Source organism: Homarus americanus, unplaced genomic scaffold, assembly GCF_018991925.1.
Source record: "Homarus americanus isolate GMGI-L3 unplaced genomic scaffold, GMGI_Hamer_2.0 scaffold1024, whole genome shotgun sequence".
In the NCBI taxonomy this organism is placed as follows: domain Eukaryota; kingdom Metazoa; phylum Arthropoda; class Malacostraca; order Decapoda; family Nephropidae; genus Homarus; species Homarus americanus.
This window is the reverse complement of record NW_024715228.1, coordinates 1,360,806-1,380,724: the sequence shown is the minus strand read 5'-3', so window position 1 is coordinate 1,380,724 and position 19,919 is coordinate 1,360,806. Positions and strand designations below refer to the sequence as shown.

At 42.6% G+C, this 19,919-nt stretch overlaps 1 protein-coding gene across 1 annotated transcript in view; it reads left to right on the top strand.

The window, feature by feature from the left end:
- The window catches only part of LOC121854911 (proline dehydrogenase 1, mitochondrial-like), a 57,496-nt gene that overhangs the window by 1,884 nt on the left and 35,693 nt on the right, over positions 1-19,919 (top strand). Inside the window, exon 2 of the mRNA XM_042349721.1 lies at positions 6,725-6,933. Within this exon, the coding sequence (XP_042205655.1) occupies positions 6,725-6,933 (209 nt within the window). The remainder of the gene's footprint in view (positions 1-6,724; positions 6,934-19,919) is intronic.

The following is a 19,919-nucleotide window of genomic DNA, read 5'->3' as shown; positions in this document are numbered from 1 at the left end:
TACTTGGACCATTATTATTTATTATATACATAAACGACATAGATATCGGCATAGACAGCAACATAAGTAAATTTGCTGATGACACTAAAATAGGACGTGTAATTAAATCTGACGAGGACTCTGCAGAACTACAGGAAGATCCAAACAAATTTTTCGAATTGTCGGAAAAATGGCAGATGAAATTCAATGTGGACAAATGTAAAGTACTCAGTATAGGAGATGTAAACAGGGAAACCAGTTACCAGATGAACAACGATGCCATTGTGGAATCCGACTGCGAGAGAGATTTAGGAGTAATGATAAGTAGGAATCTTAAGCCAAGTAAACAATGTGTATTTGCTCGTAACAAGACTAATAAAGTATTTGGGTTCATAGAAAGGTGTGTTAGTTACAAGACTAGCGAGGTCATCTTAAAATTATATCTAGCGCTTGTGAGACCTCACCTGGATTACGCAGTTCAGTTCTGGTCACCGTATTACAGAATGGATATAGAATCCTTGGAAAGAATCCAGAGGAGAATGACAAGACTAATCCCGGGCATCAGGAACCTTGAGTACAGAGACAGGTTAGAGCATCTTAATTTGCACTCCCTCGAGAGACGTAGAGTGAGGGGCGACATGATATAGGTGTATAAATGGAAGTCAGGGTTAAACAAAGGGGACATTACAAAGGTACTCAAACTATCCAACCAGGAGCGAACTCGTAACAATGGTTTCAAATTAGACAAATTTAGATTTAGGCGTGAAATAGGTAAACATTGGTTTGGAAATAGAGTAGTGGATGAGTGGAACAAGTTACCAAACATCATCATTGACTCAAATACGCTGGATAGCTTCAAATATAGGTTGGATGCTTATATGAGCAATAGGGGTTGGGTATAAACGGGACTGCCCAGTATGGGTCAATAGGCCCGCTGCAGTTTCCTCCATTCTTATGTTCTTATTACTAGTAAAGCTCTGCACGTTATCTTTCGTTTGTCCCTGTAAAAGTTGTAACCAAATAGGCTGTCATCTATGAGACAAGACTAATGATGCTTGGGACTAGAGTTCACTGTATCACCTAATAGGGTTATGAAAATTAGGAACAGATGCTAATAATTTTCAGTCTGTATATTGATAAGCAACGTAATTTTTCCTTTTAAAAAATCAGATCGATATTACATAAAAATCAGAAACTTTAGATTATCATGTGTTCCTAAAACGCATGATTTTCGTGACTAACATCAATGCACTTCGATAATTATCACGTTTGCAGGGGGGATCCAGGGCGGTCCGGACCCCCCTTTTCATCAGAAAATTTCAATACTTTTTCTTTAATGCAGTATTGAATTCAGGCATTTTTGTTTAGTAAAAAGTAATTGCTATTGAACTCAGAATATCTCCTAATATCAAGTACACATGGCTTCAAAATGGTCTCAAAATGCCCATGATATTGGTCAGATTAAAACAAATTCTGGGTAGGCTTACACCGCCCTCCCCCCGCCAAACCTGAGCGCCCTACGATGGATTATATCCTGAATCTTTGACAAGAAGTTAGAAGGATGAGCCTTATTAATTTACTATCCAAAGGTCAATGATAGGAAACTAAAGTAATAGTGTAAATAACAGCATAATTCTTTAAAACAATGCATCGGATTTTTTCCTCTAATTTTTGCAAACCAAAAACTAACCATTCTTGATAGGTAGACCAAGACTCATTCATAGGTTTTACCTTTTTTCAGCTTTCTTGTGTATAAAATTCAGTCTACGACGTTGACACACACACACACACACACACACACAGACAGACAATCAATGATTGATGTAACCCGCACGGCCATGGCATTATCCCAATTCATCTTCATTACTTTAGGATAAAGAGACCAGACTGATTTTTTTTTACTACAGCATTGGCCTCGTGGATTTTCGTGATTCAGTATACTGATAAAGGCGTAACCATTTCAGCTTCTGATCCCGAAACGGTGCGCAGTTACAGTAATCACATGTGTGGATGTCAACAAACAATAACAGTATACATACCGGCATAACCATAGCATTTGTGAATGATTTATCCACTACTAATTAAACATTTGCTTCATACCTTTAGCGAAATCCTTTACTTTTCCCACTTTTTGTCATATTCACTCTTTCTTAAGACTTGTTCAAACCTTTTTTTCTGTCAATTTTCTTTGGTTTTCTTACATGCCTTTCCTGACACATTTTTTCTTGCGGTATCCATCATATATTTCTTTCCTCTGCTACTTAATTCGGCAATATCTGTCAGCGTTCGTGATGGATGTTGCTGTTACATTACCACCGTCTTACAGTACTAATGGTCTCCACTTGTCACTACCAATGGTGTCCAGAGTAACACCAAGTGATTTTCAGTAGTGCCAGAAGTAGTACCCGTATTTTTCAGTGGTACCTGGGACAAACACCAATGGTTTCTTGTTGTATCCCGGCTCCTAGGTAATACCCATGATTTCGAATGGGACTTACTCGTATACCATTAATACCTTGTGGTACCCTTAGGAGCCAGTGGTACAGTATCTAGGATAAACCATTGGTACTAGAAATAATAAATACGATATCCTCTTTATCGCTATTTATGTGATGAATTTCGTCAGCGAGAGCAGGAAGTTCAATGTGTAGCCTACCAGCTCTCCTACTCGTTCACTCACTCTTCCATCCCCACTCACTCTCCCATCCCCACTCACTCTCCCATCCCCACTCACTCTCCCATCCCCACTCGCTCTCCCATCCCCACTCGCTCTCCCATCCCCACTCATCCTCTCACAGCAAAGATCTCTCCTCTCCTGACCTCTTTCCTCTTGTTTTCTCGTCATATTATCCTTCTCCTTCACAATTCCTTTCACAGTCCCCTCCCAGCCCCCCTCTGACCTCTTTCCTCATACCTTTCACCCCCTTCCCCATTTCTCTTAGCCTTCCTCATTTCCCATTCTCTCACCCCTCTCATGCCCTTTCTCACCCCCTCTTATATCCCCCCCACCACTCCTCTATATCTGTCAACTGTACGGGATTTTTGTATTAGTTAGACAGAACCTACTGTATGTGTACCGGATATATATAATTTGTATATTTATTTATTTTTTTATATATTTAGTCTAATTTACTGTTTTAAGAAATCCAGAGGAAGGAATTGCGTTTGTTGGGAGTAATTTTCTTTTAACTAATGACAATAAACCTTAGACGGTGTGATTTTGAGTGGCATAACAAAGCGATTGGTTAAATATCGTTTGAAGCTCCTGTGGTGGTGTGGTTTAACATGGCCAGGCTCTGTATATTGGTGTGGGGGTGGAGGGTTAGTATGACGGATGTTTGGTTTAGTGGGTGTAGTTTTTTTGTTTACGTCAAGAGGTTTATCATGTTAGGTTTTAAATGAGGGTTTGTTTTGACATGGTTTGGTGTATCGAGGAGGGGGGGGGGGCTGGGTTGGTTTAACGCGGTAGAGAGGGCAGGGTTGGTTTAACATGGTAGGGGTTTATTTATCGAGTTTGGTTTTAAAGTTGGTTAGGTTTGGTGTATTGAGGTGGGGGTGGCGGTTTGGCGTCGTGGTATAACAGAACCGAATGTGGTGTTTTTTTCTGGTTTTATTTTGACTCTAAGCTCCGTTCCGTTCTGACCGCGTGCCAGGGTTTAACGTGGAGTGAAGTGGCTTGACGTGTGGAGTGTTGCAGTGGAGGAGTAGCAGCAGCTTAATTTAACAAGTGGAGAGGGAGAGTGGATTTACAGAAGGGTGGCTTAGCTCTAGTGGAGGACACGAGTGAGGGCGTGTGTGGGTGGAGGTGGAACGAGTGGTTTTAGGGGGTCGATGAGAAAGAAGAGGGAAGGACGAGAAGAGGCAAAAGACGTGGAGTGGAGAAGGAAGGAAGGGGAGGAGGGGAGAATAATAAGGAGGGTATGAGAGGGAAGGAAGTCGGGAGGAAAGATGGAGGAGGGGTGAGAAGGGAGAAAAGGACAGAGAGAAAGAAACACAAGGAAGGGGGGGGGTTAGGTTTTAAGTTAGAAGGAAATATGTTTGATTATGCTGTATAACATTTAATGGGTTGAGTGTGGTGTGACGCTAATTTGAAACACTTAACAGTCAGCTACTTAAAATGATTTACCTAATTTCTGTTACGCAAGTGTGTGTGTGAGAGAGAGAGAGAGAGAGAGAGATTTATACTGGGTGTTCCTTAGGTGACAGACAGGGTGTTGGGTTAGGCTAGAGTGTAGTGGGTGCAGTAAAACACACATGCCAAGCGGGTGCAGGTGACGGCGTGCTGGTTGAGACAAAAATAGTATCAGCTCTTGGACACTGGCATGACGCTAGTCGAGGTATACTGTACAGGTATAGGCATTCCCGGGACGCACCAGCCACCCAGACTTAAAACTTCCTCTCCTCGTGGATGTGTGTGACGGTCAGGGTGTATTTACTTGCCTGCCATGGCCACAGTAAAATATTAGCACGGATATTTTTTCACTATTTACATTTGGTGGGTGAGGGTTAATTTGTTTGTCAGCTGATATTGTTAAGGTTTAAATTTGGAATAAGTTGAACGACACACACACACACACACACACACACACACACACACACACACATACACACACATATTCTCCCAAGGTCTCAGTAACCAATGGTCTCTTTAGGTAATGAAGGCAACGAAACCATGAGTCACACGTTAACTAGAGTCAAAACACATGTGACTGTAGTATCGGTGTGCTGCGGTGGTGAAGGGTCGATACGTGACCAAACAATATATTCTGTCCCAGACTTCAGAAGAATAAAGCTCACACTATCATCAAGTACAGTTCAGAATTATTTAGTGTGAGAGTTCACCATGAGAGACTAAAATACAGTTATATACAGGAATTATCACACAGGTTAAACATAATCACTAGAGTATTATAATTATCATAAAGATTTAATGGTTACTTAACAGGGTGATTATGGTTACTGTACTAATGTGGTTTAGTTCCTCCCATGTATGTGTTCTATACAGGTAAAGTAGGAGACTAATTGCTACACAGAAATACCGTAATTAGTATATACAGGTGGGATAAGGTCATCTTGCAGGTGTGTTAAAATGTTTTATCATTGACCTCCACTCAAATGTTGGCCTAAATTATCCATCACCACCACCACGTACCACCACCACCACGTACCATCACTACCACCATTACCCATCACCATACCCACCACCATTAATGCCCCCTTTAGACCCACGACAATCACCACCCACCATCATCACTACTCATCTCCACTCACTACCACTACTATCCCTTATCGCCTGCACCACAACACTACGAATTTTTACCCCCATCCGTTTTCACCCATTACACCATAAATACGACTCTTGCCTGTCACTACCACCACCCGCTGCGACATCACCATGGTAAAGTGTTGCTACACAGACATGAGGGGTTATATGGGGGGGCAGGATGATCATCATGGTAAAGTGTTGCTATACAGACATGAGGGTTATATGGGGGGGCGGGATACATCATCATGGTAAAGTGTTGCTACACAGACATGAGGGGTTATATGGGGGGCGGGATGGGGGGTACATCATCATAAAGTGTTCGCTATACAGACATGAGGGGTTATATGGGGGGCGGGATGGGGGGGCATCACCATGGTAAAGTGTTGCTACACAGACATGAGGGGTTATATGGGGGGCGGGATGGGGTACATATCATGGTAAAGTGTTGCTACACAGACATGAGGGGTTATATGGGGGGCGGGATGGGGGTACATCACCATGGTAAAGTGTTGCTACACAGACATGAGGGGTTATATGGGGGGCGGGATGGGGGGTACATCATCATGGTAAAGTGTTGCTACACAGACATGAGGGGTTATATGGGGGGCGGATGGGGGTACATCACCGTGGTAAAGTGTTGCTACACAGACATGAGGGTTATATGGGGGGCGGGATGGGGGGCATCATCATGGTAAGTGTTACACAGACATGAGGGGTTATATGGGGCGGGATGGTACATGGTAAAGTGTTGCTACACAGACATGAGGGGTTATATGGGGGGGCGGGATGGGGGTACATCATCATGGTAAAGTGTTGCTACACAGACATGAGGGGTTATATGGGGGCAGGATGGGGTACATCATCATGGTAAAGTTACACAGACATGAGGGTTATAGGGGGCAGGATGGGGCATCATCATGGTAAAAGACATGAGGGGTTATATGGGGGGGGGGATGGGGGCATCATCATGGTAAAGTGTTGCTACACAGACATGAGGGGTTATATGGGGGGGGATGGGGTACATCATCATGGTAAAGTGTTACACAGACATGAGGGGTTATATGGGGGGGCAGGATGGGGGTACATCATCATGGTAAAGTGTTGCTACACAGACATGAGGGGTTATAGGGGGGGATGGGGTTCATCATGGTGTGCTACACAGACATGAGGGTTATATGGGGGGGGGATGGGGTACATCATCATGGTAAAGTGTTGCTACACAGACATGAGGGGTTATATGGGGCGGGATGGGGGTACATCATCATGGTAAAGTGTTGCTACACAGACATGAGGGGTTATATGGGGGGGGATCATCATCATGGTAAAGTGTCGCTATACAGACATGAGGGGTTATATGGGGGGCGAGATGGGGTACATCACCATGGCAAAGTGTCGCTACACAGACATGAGGGGTTATATGGGGGGGCGGGATGGGGGGGTTGTGGAGACGTCTGTTGTTGACTTTGTGTTCCCCAACAGATTCTGAAGCTTGGTCAGAAGGTGTTTGGCAAGCGGCTGTTCGCCGCCCTCATGAAGGGCACCTTCTACGGTCACTTCGTCGCTGGTGAGGACCAGATCAAGATCCAGCCCACCCTGGAGAGACTCCGCTCCTTCGGCGTCAAGTCCATCCTCGACTACTCCGTGGAGGAGGACATCAGTGCCGAGACTGCCGAGGCCCGCGAGATGGAGTGAGTACCACACACACACACACACACACACACTAGAGCCCCCTCTGTCTTAGGCTCAGACACACGTGTTGTCCTTGAGGTGAACCTGGTGTTGTTGGTCCACGTGTGCCACAGCTCCAGAGCCACCACATGTGCCACACCTCCAGGGCCACCAACCACTGCCACCTCATCCCTGTGTTGTTTCTCACTACTTGGCAGCCAGCCTTCACTCCTCCCACTGTTATCTTGTATATCTTACAGGTGTGTCTCCTGCTCCACCACATGGTCTCAGAGGCACGTGGTCTTGCTTGCCTCACGCAGTATTATTTTCCTTCCCCTCAGTTTAGGCTGAATATGTCCAGACTTTATTAATGCTGACGATACTGTAGGTTAAAATGGTTTAACTCGCTGTGGATGTTCACTGTAAATACTGTTTCTATTTTAAGGTTCTTATTAAGGTGTGTTTCAGGTGTGTCACATAACTATTGTATGACGGTGAAAGGAAAGTTAATGATTTCTTTTATTTTTAGAAAAAAAAACAAATGCATTGTGCTGTTGCGTGCCGGGAGTTAAACTTTGTGGGGAATCGGTGTTTGTCAATGTGTCTCGTCTGGCACTCGCGCCTCGATTATACGATTTGTTTTGGATTAGAGCCAGCGTGTGGTGTGGTGTCATCTGGTATGGTTGTTTAGTCTATGTCACACGACTTGGCAGGTTCATCTGAGAGAAATACCCAGCGTGTGTTGTGTCATGTCGAACTCTCTAGCTCAGTCATGAGGCAATATCTCCTGACATATTTTCCCCGTACCCTGGCCACCATTGATGCTTCTACCAAAAACATTAAGTTCAGTTTATAGATGTTATTTGTCTTCCGCCGTGATGCAGTAAACGCTTATGGGGAGGAGCTGATCTGACCTTGTGGTTTTGGTCTTCAACACTTAAGCTTTTGTTATTACGAGGTAAACGTCTGTTGTGTTTACACCTGAGTTAGGGCACGTATGGTCATAACTACTGTATGTGTGTACCTGAGACTGTCTATGTGTACCTGTCAGTAACTTGTGTGTGTGTGTACCTTTATGGGCGGTAGTTATGGGGAAATTTGTTTATTTTCCTCTTCACTATTCTGCTGTTTTATTGACAAGAAAAACCACTATTGTATGTACTGGTATATATTTGTTTTGGATTAGAGCCAGCGTGTGGTCCCATCTTGGCAGGTTAAATACCCAGCGTGTGTTGTTCGAACTCTCTAGCTCAGTCATGAGGCAATATCTCCTGACATATTTTCCCCGTACCCTGGCCACCATTGATGCTCTATGTTCAGTTTAAGATGTTATTTGTCTAAAGAATTTTGTAAGAGTTCCTAGGTTGACCACCGACACTAGTCATGGTGGTGGCAAACAAACGCCAATGTATACCTATATTTGCAGTAACTTGTGTGTGTGTATACCTGTTGTGTGAATTTGTTGTACGAAAAACCACTATTGTATGTGGTATATATTCACAACCACGTGTATGGTGTTTTAAGGTGACCGATAGCCAGGCTGCCGCCATTGATTCTTAACGTGTATAACTGATCTGCTTTATGCGATCATAGTCTTTGTTGTTATGCACCAACTCCTCGGACACCAACCATGAGTGGCTGAAGATGCCCCTCCACTAACTTTGTTTTCCTCAGAATTTTGAAATTTCCTCATAAGTAAACATCATTACATTTTCCACACTTCAGTTCAATTTATATATGAGCTATTGTTGACCACCAAGGACACTAGTCACGGGTGTGTGTGTCACGTTCCTTTACTTTTGGCAAACAATGGACGCCAATGTATACCTATATTTGCATCTTGTGTGTTTGTAATATACGTGTCTCGTGTGCTTTACAAAGAGAATGAACCAATGGGTGCCAGAGGGTGCCAAGTATGAGAGTCTGATGTCCAGGCGAGGTTCCAAGTGGGGCACTACCTCTCTCATGACGTAAACCACACAAGCCCCCCCCATCCCAGGAACACGGCACACCTATACGCTTACCCACGTACACACATCACCTTGTACTGGGGGATCAAGGTACACACACACACACACACACATTCATTCATGTGCACGTAGATCTAGATACACACCTATCCACATATGTATGGAACTTTAGGTACACACACACACACTCTTAGGTCCATGTACTGTACACATACAGTATATATTTAAGTCCACAATTGTATGAGTTCATATACACATAGGTGGAGGTACAGGTATGCAGCGGTTATGTATACATAGATCAGAGTACACAAGAGTCCACCTACTCCTATTTATAGTACTCAAGGATTCATTGGTAAACTTATCGAATTTTAGAAGGAAAATGTTTACAGTATTAATTAATTACCAGATACGTATTATTATTATCCAAATGAAGGTACACACACGGTTAGATATCCCTAGAGTTGTGTGCAAGAGGGCGCCCCTAGTGCTCTTCTTTACAGTACGAGTCCTGTCTAGACCCTGGCAGGCGAGGAAGAAGACGCTGAAGGTGTGGTGGTGGGGAGTATGACTTGGGGTGTTTACGTGCAGTGGTGAACGGTGGTTGGGCGGACGAGCCACCACCAGTCAAAGTGTGTGTTTATTATTTTTCTAGTTAATAATAAGATGTTTGTAAGAAGAGGTGAATTTAAAGGCCACCAGATGTGTGATAGTCAACGATCATTAACAGCGCTGCCAAATGTTATTATAGTTAGAAGGACAAGTTGCCACGTCCAACACAAGATGCCAAGTGTTGTTGAAATGTTAGGACGAAGGTTATTATCGTGTTTACATAGTGACGGAGGTCGCTGTTGTCTCCTGGTTATGAAGAGTCTGCGTTCACAGTTTGGAGATAGATACATCATCGTACTTATTGTAAGTTCTCATTCTTGTCTTCAAAACATGGGTAAATTTTGTGGTCGTGGGAAACGTGTAAGGGGGGAAGGGGTGTGGGTGTACAGTATAGGTGTGTTATGAGTCGTGTGTGTACAGTAACTGGGTCAGGGACGGTGGTTATGTGTGTGGACTAAGTATAGGATAAGGCTACACACACACCTGCTGGGATTACGTCATTCAACACCTGTTCAGTTTTTAAGAGGGAATGAATCTCCGAATTTACTTACTCTCGTCTGGTTAATGTTGTGTTGTTATTTATCTCGTGTGGGAGTCGATGCTGGGTCATTTTAGGAGCGAACGAGCGAACTTTTGACTGTACAGTACATGCTTAACCAGTCGAAAATGCGCACCGCGAGAGAACAGAGGCCGACCTAATCTAACCCAGTCCAACCATGACCTAATCGAACACAACCCATGTGTAGTTAAAGAATATGTCACTTGGCTGGCAAACAAACTAACACGTGTTGAAGAGGATGAGTGAGCCACTTAAATTTTGTGTTATGTGCTCAGGAGAGACCGACAAACATTAAGGTACACGCGAAAGTTGGTAACAGCGTCACCCAACTTCGTCATGCACACTCCTCACCATTCTTGTAATACCGACTGTAAGGGGGCGGTATAGTACGGTATATTCAGCCAGCACCTCCTACAAAGGAACCCACCCACGTAAATGCCAGAGAGTTTAAGTCAGGTGTTTTAACTCATGTGGGTGGTGGTGAAGTTTCCCTCTCGGCATTATTAGTAAATTACTTTTCCTCTTGTCGTCTCCTGGAGAAAATACTGGAACTGACTCGGCTAATTAATTACTTTTTCTCTTGAAAATAAACGGGAAATAGACTCATAAATGGCTAATAAATTACTTGTCCCGTGTCTCGCCATTAAGAGAGAGTGGGAAAATAGTTCTTTATACTTTTATGATTGTGTAGAAGATAAGGTTAATGAGTTCGTTAGTTCGTGGCGGAGGAATACACAGGGGTCAGTGAGAAGGTATAGATGGTCAGGTGGTAGAATGTACTTGCTCATGTGTACAGTATAGTCCCAGGCTGGAGCTTCCTTTTATCGTTATTAAGTATAGTTAGGTAATTTCTCTCGCTCTATATCTCTATCTATTTCCTTCTCTCTCTCTCTCTATGAAATCCATGGCTACCACCACCTCCCCTGACCACATAATCTTTCCTTCATCTTCCTCACCGGTTTTACTGTTGTACGTCCTCAGTGTTCCGTGTGTGTGTATAGCCAATCTTCTCCAATTATCTCAGTCACTAGCACAAGCCATTAACAACCAATTACTTAACTCTTGTTATTGTCAGTGATTCGTTACCAAGTTAAACACATGAAACCCTTAGCTACTACAAGCGTTCCTTTATCATGTTCGACACTTGTGTGGTGAGCCAGGTTTAGTAAGGTAGGGTTTAATGTATATGTATTCGTTTATAAGTCAAGGTTGGGTGCTGTATAGGCCTATTGCAGACTCCGTATTTACTTATGTTAAGGGGGCTTTAATTAACGTGTAAAGTCGGTTTCATTCTTCCTCCTTGTATAACGTTATGATGTTATTACTGTTCTTCATCAATTAACATCTTTAAGCGCGTGCGCGTAACAAGGTTAACATCTACACCAGTTCAGCACGAGGTATGCGAGGCCAGTTCTTTGCTCTCGTTCCGCTGATGTGTATCACCGCACGTAACACACACATACACAATGGCGTCATGACACTTTACACACCAAGGAGAGCCATGGGAGTGTACACAACACAGCAGATGTTACACACACATTTTTGTAGAATTATCTGGCTGTTGATAACGGGGGAGAGTGACAGCTCCACTTAGCCAGTTTGTGATGGATATTTGTATCTAGTCACCCCCTCCCCCCGTTATCAACAGCCAGATAATTCTACAAAAATGTGTGTGTAACATCTGCTGTGTTGTGTAACATCTGCTGTGTTGTGTACACTCCCGTGGCCTGAAGAGTGTGATCACATCGTCAGGAACCTTCCCGTCCTCTTCTTCACCATAATGTGTTTCTCGCCTCGAACATTCGTTTTACGGAAGAGGCCGTACACTGGCTCCACACCCGCCCTGTACACAACATGTATGAAGACATCGAGACTATGACGCATGACAGTCATGTATGAACTAGTAGACTACATGGGGAAAGAAAATTACAATATTGCTTAAGCGCTTTTGTGTATTAACGAATCTTCAGAAGGAAATTACACAAAGATACAGTCAGAGAGAGTTACATGTTGTCTGTGTCACCCAGGGCCAGGAGGCGACTACTCCACCCAGGGCCCTAAAGGAGGGAGTGGCAGGTAGCTACAGTAGGTAAAGTCAGGTCAAACTATTACTCAGGTCACATTGTCAGGTGAGGTCTGTAATTTTCTTACATGACTCACCAGAAACATTTCCATTATACTGTAATACTGTACTATCAGGTGTGAGCAAACCTCTATTTATATTTATATTTTGTGTCTGCCATATCACAAAGCCTTTGAGACTTGTTGTACCTATGTTAAAATTGTTGGATGTTAAAGCAGTCTTTTCTTATGAAAATACTGTGAAAAACTGTTGATTAAGAATTGTCCTTGATGATGTGACCTGATGATTATGTTGACCTGACATTACCTACTGTAGCTACCTGTCACTCCCCTCTTTTGTACCCTGCGTGGGTCAGTTGCCTCCTGGGTGTGACAGAGACATACTAACAAACATACGAGTGTGTTTAGAACATAAGAAAATAAGGAGTCTGCAATAGGCCGGTTTGCCTGTGCATGACAGCTCCTATCATCCATGTAGGCGAGAAGGATTAAAACCGAGATAAGGAAAGCAAAGAGGAATAATGAGGTAAGGATAGCAAGGGAGGCGAAGACAAACCCCAAAGGATTCTACCAAATGTATCAAACTAAAACACAAGAAAAGATTGGACCAATACGGTCAGACTTCGGCGAGCTCACTGATAACGACGGAGAAATGAGCAATAATTTGAATAAATATTTTTCAACAGTTTTCACCACCGAAAATTTAAACATGATACCCGAGGCACCGACTCTATTCAAAGATAGTGAAGAAAACAAATTAAGTGAGATAGTAGTGACTAGTAACGATGTTAGTAAGCAAATAGACAAACTAAAGCCTAATAAGTCACCTGGTCCCGATGAGATATTTGCCAGAGTATTAAAGGAATGTAAGGAAGAGCTTAGTATGCCCTTAGCAAAGTTGTTTAACATGTCATTAAAAACAGGTGTAGTACCAGAATCCTGGAGGATAGCGAATGTAATACCGATTTTCAAGAAGGGGGATAGATCACTATCAGTCTATCAGTCTAACATCAATAGTAGGCAAATTACTGGAAGCAATCATTTCAAACTATTCGAAATCACCTGGAGAAGCACCGATTGATCAATGATTCCCAGCATGGCTTCACAAGCGGACGTTCTTGCCTAACTAATCTATTAACATTCTTTTCATCAGTTTTCGAATCGGTGGACGAGGGGCACAATTATGATGTGGTATATCTCGACTTTAGCAAAGCCTTCGACAGAGTCCCCCACGAAAGACTAATTAGAAAGGTAGAAGCTCATGGCATCAAAGGTGACATCCTTAAATGGATTAGGGCGTGGTTACAGGACAGGAAACAGCGAGTGAGCATTAACGGCACTAAGTTCCATTGGAGCATCGTCACGAGTGGAGTTCCCCAAGGCTCAGTACTTGGACCATTATTATTTATTATATACATAAACGACATAGATATCGGCATTGACAGCAACATAAGTAAATTTGCTGATGACACTAAAATAGGACGTGTTATCAAATCTGACGAGGACTCGGCAAAACTACAGGAAGATCTAAACAAATTTTTCGAATGGTCTGAAAAATGGCAGATGAAATTCAAAATCGACAAATGTAAATTACTCAGTATAGGAGATGTAAACAGGAAAACCAGATACCAGATGAACAACGATGCCATAGAGAAATCCGACTGCGAGAGAGATTTAGGAGTAATGATAAGTAGGAACCTTAAGCCAAGTAAACAATGTGTTTTTGCTCGTAACAAGGCTAATAAAGTACTTGGGTTCATACAAAGGAGTGTTAGTTACAAGACTAGCGAGGTCATCCTAAAACTGTATCTTGCTCTTGTGAGACCACACCTGGATTACGCAGTTCAGTTCTGGTCACCGTATTACAGAATGGATATAGAATCCTTGGAAAGAATTCAGAGGAGAATGACAAGACTAATCCCGGGCATTAGGAACCTTGAGTATAGAGACAGGTTAAAGCATCTTAATTTGCACTCCCTTGAGAGACGTAGAGCGAGGGCGACCTGATAGAGGTGTATAAGTGGAAGGCAGGGCTAAACAAAGGGGACATTACAAAGGTACTCAAACTATCCAACCAGGAGCGAACTCGTAACAATGGTTTTAAATTAGACAAATTTAGATTTAGGCGTGACATAGGTAAACACTGGTTTGGAAACAGAGTAGTGGATGAATGGAACAAGTTACCAAATATCATCATTAACTCGAATACGCTGAATTGCTTCAAACATAGGTTGGATGCTCATATGAGCAATGGGGGTTGGGTGTAAACGGGACTGCCCAGTATGGGCCAATAGGCTCGCTGCAGTTTCCTCCATTCTTATGTTCTTATGATACCACTCTATCATCCATGAATCTATCTAGCCTCCTTTTAAAACTCCATCACTTTCTACAAAGTTGCTAAGCTTGTTCCACTCGTCCACCACCCTATTTGTGAACCAGTTCCTTCCTATCTCCCTCCTAAACCTAAACTTATCCAACTTAAATCCGTTGCTACGAATCCTATCCTGCTCGGATATTATAAGAACTTTATCTATATCGCCTTATCATATCTCCCTGCACTCTTCGTCGTTCTAGGGAATGCAAGTTTAGCTTCTTTAACCTATCTTGATATGGAATGACGATTTTGAAAATACGTCAACCTTGGTGGGTTGATGCTGTAAATATTTCTGTGTGTGTGACCACCACTGAGAGACCTATGGCATTTTGGCAGACTCCCAGCCTGGCTCATACAGTGACTCCCTTGGGAGACAATTAGCAGGGCAAAACAATGCCAGGTTTCTTAGATGAGAAACTATTGCATCAGAAGGTCGATCTTTTAAGGACACTGGCTGACGAATAATGCATTCAAGGTTGTGGTGTGGGCTGCAGTCATAAAAGCAGGCGTCTCTGGTGGAGTGTCCTCGGTGGATAACAGAGGGTGAGAACTGTAAAAGCCTTGTGATGCTCGCGTCACTTAGCGTCGTATGTGACCGTAATAACAACAGTTCTGGCCCTGAGTGACGGTTTGGTAATGCATGTGTTGTAAGTTTGTAGCTGTGAATAAACCCGGTGGACGGGGTATAACTGGTACCTGAGTATAAAACAAGAAGCAGCTCTTTTATTTATGTCACAGAAACGACGTCAAGGTAATTCTCCCTCAACTGACACATTGGTTATAGGTTTTCCGTGTTAATGATTCCTTTTAACAGCATCCTAAAGTGTGGTAGAGGTGTTGTAGGTGTCTAGAGGCCACAGGTTATCGCTTTCCGGAGTAGAAGTTTCCATAAAGTCATTAAAGACGTGAAACAGAGGTAGCATTTATCATAAGAACATCCACAAATCTATCTAGCCTCCCTTTAAAACTTTCCAGTCTTCCAGCACTTATTACAAAGTTGCTAAAGTTGTTCCACTCGTCCACCACCCTATTTGTGAACCAGTTCCTTCCTACCTCCCTCCTAAACCTAAACTTATCCAACTTAAATCCGTTGCTTCGAGTCCTATCCTGCTCGGATATTAAAAAACTTTATCTATATCCTTTATTGATTCCTTTCACCCACTTAAAACTTCTATCATATCTCCCCGCACTCTTCGTCTTTCTACGGAATGCAAGATTAGTTTCTTTAATCTATCTTGATAGGGAAGGTTTCTAAGTCACGTAATCATTTTCGTCATTCTTCGCTGCACCGACTCCAGTGAATTGATATCCATTCTACAATAAGGGCACGAGAACTGGATAGCATAATCGAGGTGGGGCCTGACTAGCGCAAGATATAGTTGCAATAAGACCTCTGCACTCTTATTACTTACACTTCTAGATATAAAACCCAATACTCTGTTTGCCTTATTTCGAACATTGACGCACTGTTTTCTAGGCCGTAGGTCCGGGCTTACAAGTACCCCTAAGTCTCTTTCACAAGTCGACTTCTCTAGGTTGATATTGTTAAGACTATACATTGACAGTATTTGGCATTCCAATATTAAGTATGCTGCACTTGCTAGTGTTGAATTTCATTTGCCATTTTTCTGACCACTCCTGCAGTTTATTTAAATCCTCCTGTAGTGCATTTGCACCCTGCCCTGAATTAATCTGCCGCCCTATTTTGGTGTCATCTGCAAACTTGCTTATGTCACTGCTGATCCCAGTATGTAGATCACTTATGTAGATTATGAACAAGAGTGGGCCCAGTACTGACCCCTGGGGAACCCCACTGGTTACACAGCCCCACTCAGATTTAACACTATCTACGCTGACCCTCTGTGTTCTATCAGTGAGCCACGATTTTCTCCAATTTAAAACTTTCCGCTCGATACCATGAGCCTTAACTTTTCTCAGAAGCCTCTGATGCGGTACTCTGTCAAACTCTTTGCTAAAGTCTAAGTAAATACATCGTAATTTTCGTCATTATCTGCTACCCCGAAGACTTTCCTAGAAAATGTCAGCAGATTTGTTAGACAAGATTTTCCCTTTGTAAACCCACATTGAGAGTCGTAGATTAATTTGTTTTTCTCTAAATGCGATTGGATGCTATTTGCTATAATTGATTCGAGAAATTTCCCCACTTCTGACATCAAACTAAGCGGCCGGTAATTTGACACTGATGCTCTGTCTCCCTTTTTTAATATGGGTACTACATTTGCCTGTTTCCAAAAGAATGGCGCAACTCCTGTATCAAATGATTTTGCAAATAGATTTACGAGGGTCCCACCAATCTGTTCCTTACACTTTCAAAATTCGAGGGAAAATTTCATCCGGCCCTGGGGATTTTGTCTTCTTGAATTTATTTATCTTCTCAAGAACATCCTCTTTTCTGATAGTGATATTCTTTAATATCTCTTCTTATTTCCCCTCAATATCAGTTTCACCTCTGGCATTTCCTCGTGAATTTCTTCCGTGGAAACTGATAAGAAGTAGCTGTTTAATGCTTTGCTTATTTCCTCACTATCATCGATCACTTCCCCTCTCTCTGACTTTAAAGGTCCCACTTTGTCCTTTACCTTAGTCCTATATACCTGGAAAAGTCCCTTAGGATTCGCCTTGGATTCTCTTGCTATCCTGATTTCGTAGTCCCTCTTTGTCTTCCTTACATTTTTAACATTCCTAGATAGTTAATTATACCTATTTCTGAGCTGCTCCTCCCCTCCCTTTAATTTTTTATAAATTCCTTTCTTTATTCCTATGTCATGTTTAAGTTTTTTGGTCATCCACCTTGGCACATTCTTATTTGACCTTTTTTATGGTATATTTTGTTCTTGTGCTTTACGTAGTATACTAGTGAATATATTATAGTCATGATCAATTGTTGTGTCGCCGGTGACCTCATCCGATTCTACTGGGGATTGACCTGACTGTTCCCAGGCGACCTCACCTCATAATCGGCCGATCGAAAGTCTGGGACTCTTACCATATTGTCATTGTTTTTCGTTTCCCAATTTAGGGTGAACCGGATTTCTCTGTGATCACTGTTCCCCCACCAATCTTGAGTTAACTGTGATGGTTATATTTGCTAGTGTTAGGTTGAGCACCGAGGCCAGTCTGCGTATACCCTTAACCACACCTAACTATATATAAAAAAATAGTCTTAACACTTTAGCACACACACACACACATGAATGCTCAGACACATTGTAAAGTCGAGCTGACAGTCACATACTGAGGAGAGCTTAAGGTGGTGGACATTCGGGCGCAGAGGAGAATATAAGAATTGTATTATGGGCGGTCGTTTAAAACTCCTGGTGGCGTTTGTTGTGTGGTGATGGTGGTGTTGTGTGTGGTGATGGTGGTGTTGTGTGGTGATGGTGGTGTTGTGTGGTGATGGTGGTGTTGTGTGTGGTGATGGTGGTGTTGTGTGGTGATGGTGGTGTTGTGTGTGGTGATGGTGGTGTTGTGTGTGGTGATGGTGGTGTTGTGTGTGGTGATGGTGTTGTGTGTGGTGATGGTGTTGTGTGTGGTGATGGTGGTGGTGTGTGTGGTGATGGTGGTGTTGTGTGGTGATGGTGTGTGTGGTGATGGTGGTGTTGTGTGGTGATGGTGGTGTTGTGTGGTGATGGTGGTGTTGTGTGTGGTGATGGTGGTGTTGTGTGGTGGTGTTGTGTGTGGTGATGGTGGTGTTGTGTGTGGTGATGGTGGTGTTGTGTGTGGTGATGGTGGTGTTGTGTGTGGTGATGGTGTTGTGTGTGGTGATGGTGGTGGTAGTGATGGTGGTGTGTTCTTGTATTGGTGGTGGAGAGAGTTTTTGGGTGTGACCTTCCTGAAAGGTTTTTTGACGGTAAAGAGTCAAACCTGTTACTTTTGATAGTTGGGTAAAGGGGGGTGCGTGAGTGACCTTGGAGGGAGACTTGGTAATTTCCTCGTTCTAACCACGCTGCAATCTGGCAACAGTGTGAGGGGCAAGATGCATGTCCGCAGTGCAGTTTATTACTAAAAAATGGCCGGATGTCGTTCATTATCAGTTGTCGAAATTAAAATTCCTTTGTTTATGAATTGTTCTCATTGTATGTATTATTATTATTATTATTATTATTATTATTATTATTATTATTATTATTATTTTTATTATTATTATTATTATTATTATTATTATTATTATTATTATTATTATTACGGTAGATAGTAAGGGAAGGAGAGGGATTGGTTTGTGGGGAGGGAGGGATTGATCTGTGAGGAGGGGGGGAATAATCAGTGGGGAGGGTATGGAGATGTGGGGAGAGGAGGTGGAAGGGGAGAAACGCGGTGTGACGGAGATTGTGTGGTGAGGGGAGAAGAGTGAGGTGTCTGGCTGGCTGGCCCTGGCGGGAGCGAGGTAACCATGGCAACGTCAGGCAGACGCTCTCACATACTGTATACAATTGCCTCACGCTCCTACCAGGTACACATGTTAGTTTAGTTAGTATAACACCGCCACACACACACAGCTCAGCATTGCAGGTATACAAACATTAGTAAACAGTAAGTGGAACTAAACAAGGATGGCCTATGAAACCCGATTTAAAGTTTAGTTCCACAAAGGACTGTCATCACACACCTTGGGTCAGTGAGGTGCACTATTTTGGGGACCCAGGTGTGGCAGGAACCGGTGAAGCAGGACTAGTGTTGTGGTGATAGTATTGATACTGAAACAGTTTATTTAGCCAGAAGAACACAGATACAGAGTCGATTAAAAATCATAATATTATCATGGCTAAGCCAGTTGAGAATCTCAGCTCTCCTGTAGGCACCTGATATATACTGTACATTTATCTCGAGGAAGTATTATGTAACATTTAGTATCATCTGGAATAGTACAATTGCATGGTGGTAATATGAACATCTCATAATGTTACCATGGTTATCACTTCAATATTTATTTATTTTATTTATTTATTTATTTTTACATTTATATTATAAGTATATGCAGGTACATAGTTACAGTGGAATTGATGAACATAAATATGATAAGGGAAGGAAGCAGTGCAACATGGGTTATATTAAGGTGGAACAAGAGGACAGAGCTGTCACTATTATGTCTATAGTTGGCAAATATATTTGTTGCAATGGTAATTTCTATCTATCTACACGATAATTTCTGATAAAACGGTTTTGGTGGTACAATAAAAGCAGGTGTATAAAGAAGGTATTAAAAAAAAATATTAAATCTTAGACAATAGATATTTGTTAAGAGATTATTTAAAGGAAGGGAGTGTAGTCTTTGCTGGGATGGGTGGGGGTAAGTTGTTCCACACCTTCACACTATGATAGTTTATGGAGGTCTGGGACTGAGAGGAGCGCATGGGGGGTGGTCTTAGTAGCTCTGGGTGCCTTAAGTTGTAT